This window comes from Sinocyclocheilus grahami, unplaced genomic scaffold, assembly GCF_001515645.1.
Source record: "Sinocyclocheilus grahami isolate Dianchi unplaced genomic scaffold, SAMN03320097.WGS_v1.1 scaffold342.1, whole genome shotgun sequence".
Classification (NCBI taxonomy): Eukaryota; Metazoa; Chordata; class Actinopteri; order Cypriniformes; family Cyprinidae; genus Sinocyclocheilus; species Sinocyclocheilus grahami.
In genome coordinates, this window is record NW_015505521.1 from 105,118 (window position 1) to 116,758 (window position 11,641).

Sequence of the window (11,641 nt, forward strand, 5' to 3'; positions counted from 1 at the left end):
ACCAAACTAGAGCACTCAAACAATAACATTTATGCAGGATTGTAAATAAATCTGACTCATGCAAATCATTCAAACCAAGCTGAAGCAATGACAAATAAACAAGATGTGTAAGCACTCTTGGTTATTGTTTTGATGGTGGCTCTGTAACTTACCATGTCTTTACACCCATTCAAGCACAAAAGACATTAAGTTTTACTATCAGTTGTATTCTTTCAAGCTGGCTGCACACAGGCTGACCACAATTCTTGTGTACTGACTATTTTTTTATCTGCTTGGCATCTATTCAGGCATAAAAGTGCAGGTCGGACACTGGTAAGATATCACTTTCCCAGTGAGAATAAAGTCACGTCCTCTTTCACATTTATAGGCTATAAAATAAAGTCTGTACTTCAGTGGCTCTGTGTCTACAGTGCATCTTTGCATTTGGCTTGCACAACAAAAAGTCAAAGCATCCTTTAACAGGACATTGATTTCCTGCAGTACTCTCAAAACATTTTAATTGAATAATAATAAAGATTTCTAATGGTCATATGCAATTCCTGTGGTTCATCAAAGAATGCATTTATTGTCTCATATCTTTTTTTTATTATTAATTAATTAATTAATTAATTAACTCATCATTTGTTTATTTATTTATTTGCATCTATGGCTCCATGAGGGAACCTGTAACATCTACAGAACCTTTCCAAACCACAAAATGAGTGAAACAATGTTCTTTAGATTGTTACATTTTCTTTATACACTCTAAAAAAAATGCTGGGTTAAATACAACCCAGTGCTGGGTAAAATAGGGACAAACCCAGCAATTGGGCTGTTTTGACCCAGCAGTTGGGTTAAATGTTTAACCCAACCTTCTGGGTAGTAACCCAACCGCTGGGTCAAAACAACCCAATTGCTGGGTTTGTCCCTATTTTACCCAGCACTGGGTTGTATTTAACCCAGAAAGGGTTCTTTTAAGAATGGTTCTTTTCAGAACCAAACATGGTTCTTCTATGGTATTGCTACACTCTAAAAAATGCTGGGTTAAATACAACCCAATGCTGGGTAAAATAGGGACAAACCCAGCAATTGGGTTGTTTTGACCCAGCAGTTGGGTTAAATGTTTAATCCAACCTTCTGGGTAGTAACCCAACCGCTGGGTCAAAACAACCCAATTGCATTTTTTTAGAGTGCACGGACCACAAAGGTGTTTGAAGTAAATGCACAACCCAATTGCTGGGTTTGTCCCTATTTTATATATTTAGTATTTAACCCAACATTTTTTAGAGTGTACAAAAATACTCTACTGGAGTCCATGTGTTGATTTTGTAGTTCTTGATGTTGGACAAATCAATGACCATGACCAATCACATTAATTGTTCAATTTACAACACACACACACACACACACACACACACACACACACACACACACACACACACACATATATATATATATATATATATATATATATATATATTCAGCACCAACAATTTACAAAGTTACAAGTCAAAGAAACCCTAAACTGATGCTATTTTTCTAAATAGCATATCATCCATTAACAGAGGAAAAATGAAGCCCCCCTGGGTTCTTTACAGCACCAAGACATTACTGGTTTTCCAAGAACAATAGAAAAGCGCAAACCCTATTTGGAACCTTTATTTTTATGGATGGTAGTATTTTGACAGATTTAGAGGTTCAGAAATGAATATGTTTTTCAAACTTTTTCTGTAAGATTAGGTATTTCATAAACCACGCACATATAATTTGATTAAACAGTAAAGTCGTAAGAACACATTCTCTCATTGCATTGTTGAGGATCAAATCCCACGGCTAAAGATATCTATAGCATACAGGCACGAGGCTTGTTCGCTGTCTGTTGTATCTCTCGCTGCAGCTCCTCTGATGGCTCCCCGCGCGCTGATAATATCTTTATATTATAATCATTAGTGATCCTTGCCCTCTCACCCGTACTGAAGAACAATCGCAGAGGAACATTAATCTGAGCTGGAAACTGCCGTGTCCCTCTTTTCCCACATGGCTGTCCTGGTCGTGGTTTTTTTCGAATTGTGTATAATTTCTGCATCAGCATGACTGAATTCACACACCAGTTTAACTAAAATATTTCATTAATGACCCCGTGTTAATATAGAATTTAGCACTGGATGTAGCTGAAAAAACGAAATTACAATGCTGTAGGGTGAATTCGGGTAATCTGGGACATTTTTTGCAATTTTGACTTCTGCGATTTATTGCGATATCTATCTAACACTTTAGATCAACACATTAGACTTTTCTGAAATCCCTAAGATGTTTTCTAACCACACCAGAAGAAAGAATGCTGATATTATACCCAGAGGAGACATGCCACATCTATTAGTGTTTTTTGTGCCAAAAAAAAAATAAATGCCTGAATTTGATAATCTGGGACAGGTCACTTTGTAATCTGGGACATATGTATTAGGCCTAAAAAAAAGCCTATATTCACCATACTTTATGCATGCCAAACACAATAGCACCAATTTTTTAAAAGCATTATGAAAAAAATGACAAGTACAGAAATCTCAATAAGGAAATGTATATTTCAATATCAGGAAAAATCATTTCTTTCTGTACACAGGATGAACAATCGACTTGTTAATTCATTTTAATTCATTTAAAAATTGTTTAACATTTGTTTAACATTGTAAAGAACCAACTAGAATTTAAGCAACAGCAAGCAACAATTTGATTAATGGATTATTCAGTCAGTTATTCGAGTTCTCCTTTCTATTCAAATTGGGGCTACTCTGGGAACAAACACTCCGTGTGTGTGTGTGTGTGTGTGTGTGTGTGTGTGTGTCTATGTGTGTGTGTGTATCTGTGTGTGTGTGTGTGTGTGTGTCTATGTGTGTGTGTATCTGTGTGTGTGTGTGTGTGTGTCAGTGTGTGACTGTTAATTCATTTTAATTCATTTAAAACTATTTTAATTGTTATAACAATTGTTTAACATTGTATTAACATTTTAAAGAATCAACTAAAATTTAAGCAACAGCAAGCAACAATTTGATTAATGGATTATTCAGTCAGTTATTCGAGTTCTCCTTTCTATTCAAATTGGGGCTACTCTGGGAACAAACACTCTGTGTGTGTGTGTGTGTGTGTGTGTGTGTGTGTACAGAACATTGTCAGCTGGCCTTGGCGCAGATCCACCTCAAATGTTTAATATCATATGATGTATTAACCTATAGCCAAAATGTATAATAGGCTATATAAATATATTAGATGTAGTCAGAATCATTTTGCCCTAACAATATAACAGCAATAAGTGAAACAGAACAATTTAAAAGCATGTTTTCTTTTTTTTTATTAGCCTAATTCTTATTTTTTTATTTTAGGCCTATATTAAATATAAAAAAAAACATCTAACAAATAACCTTTACTATTCAATTATGCTTCCAATGGCTTTGCTTAAAGTGTTAACAAGCTTCAACAATCAGTAGAGCATTCTATACTGAGATTGCCAAGACATTCCTTCAGATTGTCTTACATGTCATAAGTAGAACTGATTATTAGTTATTATTATTTTTAAAAAACTATTATTTTTTTATCAATAAAGTAAAATACGTTTATACGTTTTTCTCCACTTCATTTGAAAATGTAATTGGCCAACATTCAAGTTTGTTTTGATAATACTCAATAATGTGTTGTTTCCAAATGGACTGTAGACAGCAGACATTGCAGGGTAAAGTGCCTTCACCTAAATCCCTGTAATCTGATTGGTTCTGTTCCAACATGACGTCACATCGCAGGGAATATGGTCTCTCGCAGCATCCAAACGCATGCCAGCGACTGAAGCAGAGCGAGATGCAACTGGAAATGACACCCAAATGATCAGGGATATATGTGATATGCTTTGAAATCGTTGATTTTAACTTCTTGTAAACGAATGAAACGCCTTTAAGCATTCATTGTTTCTGTCCAAGCGTTGGGAGCACTGGAGATTCCGCGCGCTGTATCGATTTAAACAGAGAATAAACATTCATTCCATGTGAGATTGAACTAACACTTCAGCTAAAGTTCTGATTCATCTTGATGATTAAGCATCAACCTATGTTTAATCGTCTAAAGAGGAGCTGACACTTGTCCGTTTCTGTGCTGTATATTTAGGAACAATTTGGGATGCTGTATTATATCCAATGCCTGCCTTTTTGATGACTTTTTGTTTACACGGATCAAGGACCACGTAGTGTTCTCTAACTTTTGGCACAAAGCTGATTTTTGCCTCTCACCAAGGACAGCAACATAGTGACTGGAGTCACAAAATATGGTCCACTGTGCGGGATGCGAGAGGCCTATTCTGGACAGATTTCTGCTCAGCGTCTTGGATAGAGCCTGGCATGCCAAATGCGTGCAATGTTGTGACTGTAAATGCAATTTAACTGATAGATGCTTTTCAAGAGAAGGGCGACTCTACTGCAAAAACGACTTTTTCAGGTGAGCATTTGAATCGAAGAAAGCATCAAATGACATTTCAGCTCTTGCGATGCGACCTATCTGTATTAAAAAGTCTTTAACTACACTCTAAAAAATGCTGGGTTAAATACAACCCAGTGCTGGGTAAAATAGGGACAACCCCAGCAATTGGGTTGTTTTGACCCAGCGGTTGGGTTACTACACAGAAAGTTGAGTTAAACATTTAACTCAACCGCTGGGTCAAAACAGCCCAATTGCTGGGTTTGTCCCTCTTTTACCCAGCACTGGGTTGTATTTAACCCAGCATTTTTTTTAGAGTGTATAAAGAAAATGTAACAGTCTAAAGAACATTGTTTCACTCATTTTGTGGTTTGGAAAGGTTCCGTAGATGTCACAGGTTCCCTCATGGAGCCATAGATGCAAATAAATAAATAAACAAATGAGTGAATTAATTAATTAATAAAAAAACACAATAAATGACAATAAATGCATTCTTTGATGAACCACAGGAATTGCATATGACCATTAGAAATCTTTATTATTATTCCATTAAAATATTTTGAGAGTACTGCAGGAAATCAATGTCCTGTTAAAGGACGCTTTGACTTTTTTTTTGCTACCCCAACCTTCTGGGTAGTAACTCAACCGCTGGGTCAAAACAACCCAATTGCTGGGTTTGTCCCTATTTTACCCAGCACTGGGTTGTATTTAACCCAGCATTTTTTAGAGTGTAGATTTTTTCCCTCTAGAAAAAATAAAAAGGATTTTAAAAATACTTAAAATACAGCATAGCTATAATAATAAATACGCATTAAAATAAAATAAAATTCGATACAACTGGTGCGCATTACATTTACAACCTCCCTGAATACTATAGACAACTTGTTAGGTGACAGACTAAAACAGTTCTCTTTGTTTACAAGGTATGAGTGTCAGGCTGGCAGGGGATGAGATTTACAGCAGCACCTGACGGATGTGCGCCCTGCCTCGCCTCAATCTTTCGTATAGCACACACGCGTTTGTTTGCAAGAGCGCGAGCAAAGATGCGATAAGTGGATTTGAATAATAAATGAGCTCGAGAGGAAAGCCACAGACATAGTCAGCACGCATTTGATAACCATTTCAGTGAACTGCATTCACATGCGCGAGCAGAGACAAAAGAACGTACTGTATATTGTCGCTTGTGAAGTTTGGAAGAGGATATTCTGTTAATACATTCTGTCAAAGCAATGCTGAACATATCAGCAACTCTATGCTGAACAGATATAAAGAGAATAATTCTGTAGACTACAGTAGTTCAAGAATCTCTGGGGTGGTAAAAAGCATGTTATAAAATGTGTTAAATGAAATTTTAACAGAGCAAAAAAAAAAAAGTAAAATATGAAGTGCATGTTAATTGTTTAACTTAAATTACCATATAGCTATATAATACTATTCTAAAGAACTCTGTGCAGTTTGTTTATAAAATATTGTAAAATGTTGTAGATGTAAAAATATGAACTATTTAAAAAAAATGACAAATAGAATTTGTCATATTTTTATTAAAAAAAAAATTGTACATAACAATATACAGCAAAATATTGTTAAAATGATTCATATTAATAATCATGTAACATTAAAGACGACTCATAATAAGAGTCGTCTTTAATTTATGGTTAAAATATCGTTCCCTGCACGAACCACTACATTTGTTTGGATTTTATTTGAAACAGATTATTCTTATTTTTGCTATCAGCTTTATGCCTTGGAATGTTTTACATTGCATGTTGTGTTGTTAATGTTTATTGCAGTATTTAAGTGTTGTGTGTTACCCTTGTACCTTTCTCTTATAGCCTATTATTGTGCTCTGTCTTTATTATTTACCTGTTCGAGAGGCCAATTTGATCAAACTAATAGCCATAATAAGGTTTTCCATTGTACCCCTGTGTAATTATCAGTACATTTTGCAGTATATACAGCATAAAGTATGTGTATGTGTGTATGTGTGTATATGTATATATGTGTATATGTATATATATGTGTATATATATATATAATAGAATTTGTCATATTTTTATTAAAAAAAAAATTGTACATAACAATATACAGCAAAATATTGTTAAAATGATTCATATTAATAATCATGTAACATTAAAGACGACTCATAATAAGAGTCATCTTTAATTTATGGTTAAAATATCGTTCCCTGCACGAACCACTACATTTGTTTGGATTTTATTTGAAACAGATTATTCTTATTTTTGCTATCAGCTTTATGCCTTGGAATGTTTTACATTGCATGTTGTGTTGTTAATGTTTATTGCAGTATTTAAGTGTTGTGTGTTACCCTTGTACCTTTCTCTTATAGCCTATTATTGTGCTCTGTCTTTATTATTTACCTGTTCGAGAGGCCAATTTGATCAAACTAATAGCCATAATAAGGGTTTCCATTGTACCCCTGTGTAATTATCAGTACATTTTGCAGTATATACAGCATAAAGTATGTGTATGTGTGTATGTGTGTATATGTATATATGTGTATATGTATATATATGTGTGTATATATATATATATATATATATGTGTGTGTGTGTGTGTGTGTGTGTGTGTGTGTGTGTGTATATATATATACATATATTATATATATATATATATATATATATATATATATATACACACTTTGCTATGTGTACTGTGTTAGGCTAACCAAGACTTGTCATTTGCACTTATATATTGTTGCTCTTTTGTTAGTTTTGACTGCTTTTATTGTCCTCATCTGTAAGTCGTTTTGGCTAAAAGCGTCTGCTAAATGACTAAATAAATAATAAATAAAAGAAATAAAGGTTTCAATATGGCAAGGTTCTGGTAATCACAACTGCCAGGTTTTTTTTAAACCTGTAAATTAAAGTGTAGACCTGTATCTATGCATGTAATAAACTTATTGTGACATTTGGAATTAAATTAGACATTTTGCAAATAAATAAATGAAATAAAATAAAGAACCTACTTTTCATGAAAGGACATAATGAACGAAACAATCTTCCTCGCAGGCTATTTAAAAAAAAAACTAGCCTATTACAATAACGTGTCTGTTTGTGATTTTTGGACTATTCTAATTCATGTCTCTGTTATTCTGGGCAGACGTTATGGCACTAAATGCGGAGGCTGCGCGCAGGGAATCTCGCCCAGTGATCTAGTTCGGAAAGCGCGAAGCAAAGTCTTTCACCTGAACTGTTTCACCTGCATCATGTGCAATAAACAGCTTTCCACTGGCGAAGAGCTGTACATTCTAGATGAACAAAAATTTGTCTGCAAGGAGGATTACATAAATAACAGCCTCGGAAAAGACACAAACCTTCCGTCAAGTGAGTCATTTTGGGCATTGAAAGGCCTATCTATATATAGCTCAATTTGCACGATTTTTTTTTTGTTTTCACATGGTCTGCTGATCCTGTACGCTATGCAGTTTTAATAAATAAGCGCTAGACTATATTGTTATTGTAATAATCTGATACCATGTTGTCTTCGAATGTGTTGCACACGTTGAAAGATAATAGTTGGACATATTTCTATTATGATATGGCATGACTGAACGTTATACATCTGTGCTTTTTACAGTTACTACGTGCAGTGACCCGAGCTTATCTCCAGGATCTCAAGACCCACAGGACGATTATAAAGACTCTGAGGCTGGACGCGTGTCGGACAAGGAGGTCTGCAACAACGAAAACGACGAGCAGAATCTGGGTGGCAAACGTCGCGGGCCGCGCACTACTATCAAAGCCAAGCAGCTGGAGGTCCTGAAAGCTGCTTTCGTCGCGACCCCTAAACCTACCAGACACATACGAGAGCAGCTGGCGCAGGAGACAGGCCTTAGTATGAGAGTGATTCAGGCAAGTATGCAAAAATCTATAAAAGTATAGCGCTTCGCGTTGTGCCTGAACACTCCCGTGGTCAAATAATTGCTCATTTTACTAGATGTAGGTAGTCATAAAATATTTTCATTTGTGTAACCGATGTAGGCCTATTTGTTATTTGAAAAAACAAACAAACAGTTAATTTAGACGTTAGCACATGATTTACGTGTTAAAACATTTGACGTGCGGGCATTACGTTCCCAATAGTTTTTAATTAAACCGCGGCCAGAGCAATATTATAAAAAGCACCCACTTTTAATAAACAGATGCTTAAATATAAGTAACATGTAGAATATACGGCAGTCTCTTCAAGTGCATTACCTTAAACTGTACGCCTTTTTACGGTTTCCATGCAACTTGGCGCATAGAATGCATTTTATGTGTGCGATGGCTATTTTACTTTTAATTTAACTATTCGTTTAATGCCAGACGACCAGAACAACCTGAAACAAGTAGCCTACATTAATTGCCTAGTTATAATAACGGCAATGACAATATATTTTAAAACTGTGTCGAATTAGGCCTATAGTCCACTAGATAATGATGCAAAAATGTGCCCTGTATATATAACGTCTTTACAAAAAGACCCAATGAATTGCCTACTATTTTGACTACTGGGATTTTAAGTACTAAATGGAGAGAATTATGTGGCACAGTGGCAGGAATAAGTGATTAGGGCAACTGTATTTTAATTTGACGTATTGTTTCATGGATTATAGCGACATACCTAGCCTAGGGTATCTATATGCCCACCTACACTCTTAAAAATAAAGGTGCTTCAAAGGGTTCTTCAAGCGATGCCATAGAAGAACCATTTTTGGTTGACCATTCAGTCAAAGGTTCTTTAAAGAACCATCTCTTTCTTACCTTTTTGTAATCTGAAGAACCCTCTTTCGCCACAAAGAACCTTTTGTGAAACAGAAAGGTTCTTCAGATGTTAAAGGTTCTTTATGGAACCTTTGACGTATTGTTTCATGGATTATAGCGACATACCTAGCCTAGGCTATCTATATGCCCACCTACACTCTTAAAAATAAAAGTGCTTCAAAGGGTTCTTCAAGCGATGCCATAGAAGAACCATTTTTGGTTGACCATTCAGTCAAAGGTTCTTTAAAGAACCATCTCTTTCTTACCTTTTTGTAATCTGAAGAACCCTCTTTCGCCACAAAGAACCTTTTGTGAAACAGAAAGGTTCTTCAGATGTTAAAGGTTCTTTATGGAACCATTTAGACAAAAAAGGTTCTTCTATGGCATCGTGAAGCACCTTTATTTTTAAGAGTGTACTAGAGTTAAAAGTGTGATTTTTTTTCTAAAATCGTTTCTTGGTTCTTAGGTTTCCCACGTGCTGTCAAACGACAACGTTGCTCTAAATAATCTTTATCGGGGATTATTCATCTGGAAATTAATGTCCCATCTCGTTGGTGTATTGTCTGCTGTGCAGGTGTGGTTTCAGAATCGACGCTCTAAAGAGAGGCGCATGAAGCAGCTGAGCGCGCTGGGCTCCAGGAGACACATGTTCTTCCGCAGTCCGAGGAGAATGAGAGCGCTGGGCGATCGCATGGAACCTGCGGAGCTCATGGCCAACGGCACTTTCTCTTTTTATGGTGGTCAGTTCATCATGAATATTAATCAGGGAAAAAATGCATCATAACGGTGAATGGTGTACTAAAATATTGCATTTTTGGAATCTGCTTGCAGCATAAATTGAAAGTTACAATATCTCTAAATAACATTTGATTTAAATAAGTTTATTAGGGTCTGCACAATTGTTTATGTTTCCATGCTATGTTTCCATACACAAGTTACAACAAACAAACAAAAGACTTAAGGCTGATCATTTATGCACTTATATATATATATATATATATATATATATTTCCTTAAATCGTAATAATTATTGTATACATTTTAATGTACGTATTATGCATTTTGTGCAACACATGTAAATATATGTATGCAAGTATGTATATAAATGCATATACGTGTTGCACAAAATACATATTTAAAAAAACTATTAAGATTTAAGGCTGATCATACATATATTATCATATATATTTAAAACAATGTATTCAACAATTAATGTTTCCATGTTTACAAAAGACAAAAATAAATAAGCAAGCAAGCTTACACGTGTTGCACAAAACACATAAAAAAACAAGATTTAATGTTCTATTAATAGAAATATGAAAATACATAAAAAGATTGAGCAGTCCTAATGTATTGATGTTCAATGATTAGTTTTCACCCGTACAGCCCTACAAATTCAAAACACAGTAATTACATCAACATTGAACTGATTTCTCTTGACATATGGGGAGTTGCTAGAATTTACCTATGTGTGGAAGTGTAATAGGATGGGACAATTATTAAATTTCATGACACTCTCGTTTTATTTTACAGACTATCAAGGTGAATACTATGGCCCGGGGTCAAACTACGACTACTTCCCTCAAGGTCCGCCATCCTACCAAGCCCAGACTCCAGGTGATCTAGGATTCATGCCCTCCTCTGGGCCAGCTGGAACCCCTCTAGGGAGCATGGACCACCATCACGGAGCACACCACCCCTCCAATGAGACACAATGCTTCAGTGAGATGATATCGCATCACCCAAGGGACTCCCCCAGCCCAGAGCCCAGCGCACCCGCCTCCATCCACAGTATCTCCACTGACATGTGTGACTCTACTCCACCCTTCACATCCCTGAACTCTCTCAGTGGCAACGGATACAGCAATCAACTGTCCTCAGAAATGAATGAGGGCACAGTTTGGTAGCAAACAACAGACTAATTCAGGACACAAAGATGTGGATATGTAATGTTCATGTGTGATTTTATAGCAACAATATTTCTATTTAGTTAATTTATTGACATAATCGTCTATTTATTTGTTCATTTGTTTACCTATTTATTTAATGTATTTATCTATTTAAGCATATTTTGTGTATTTTGAAAGTGGAATGTCAAATATGGGTCGGCAGACCTTATAGCTGTGCTATAGACAACGACAGTATAAGAAAAGTTGAAACAGAATGTTTATATTTACAACACCTGGTGTGTCTGTTCACATGGGTATCATAATCTGATGACTCAGACCTCTTTGCCTTTCAAGGCTTTGCCATAATGACACTTTTGAAATCTCACACCAAAATCGTTCTCTGCTCTCCATGTGGTGGAGTGACGTTTTCATTATGAGTTCCACCAAATCTCAGAGCGTTTGCCTTTCAAAGGGAAACTTAAAATGGTTCAGACAAACCCTTTATTTGAAATGAAATATGACTAGAATCATAAGACAAAGTCTACCTTCTAAAAA

The 11,641-nt window shown here is 35.6% G+C and overlaps 1 protein-coding gene across 1 annotated transcript; it reads left to right on the top strand.

Moving 5' to 3' along the window:
• Positions 1 to 4,285: 4,285 nt before the first annotated feature.
• LOC107603180 (LIM/homeobox protein Lhx1-like) lies at positions 4,286 to 11,104 on the top strand. The gene is made up of 5 exons (XM_016295894.1): positions 4,286 to 4,455; positions 7,555 to 7,778; positions 8,032 to 8,306; positions 9,772 to 9,937; positions 10,731 to 11,104. Exons 1-5 carry the CDS (start codon positions 4,286 to 4,288, stop codon positions 11,102 to 11,104), a joined length of 1,209 nt encoding a protein of 402 aa, XP_016151380.1.
• Positions 11,105 to 11,641: the final 537 nt, after the last annotated feature.

Bases quoted from the DNA above. Each gene is read 5' to 3' on its own strand.
- LOC107603180 (XM_016295894.1), top strand. From the start codon at position 4,286: ATGGTCCACTGTGCGGGATGCGAGAGGCCTATTCTGGACAGATTTCTG. The intron at 4,456-7,554 runs GTGAGCATTTGA...TATTCTGGGCAG, and splicing joins TGCAAAAACGACTTTTTCAG to ACGTTATGGCACTAAATGCG. The intron at 9,938-10,730 runs GTCAGTTCATCA...TTTATTTTACAG, and splicing joins CACTTTCTCTTTTTATGGTG to ACTATCAAGGTGAATACTAT.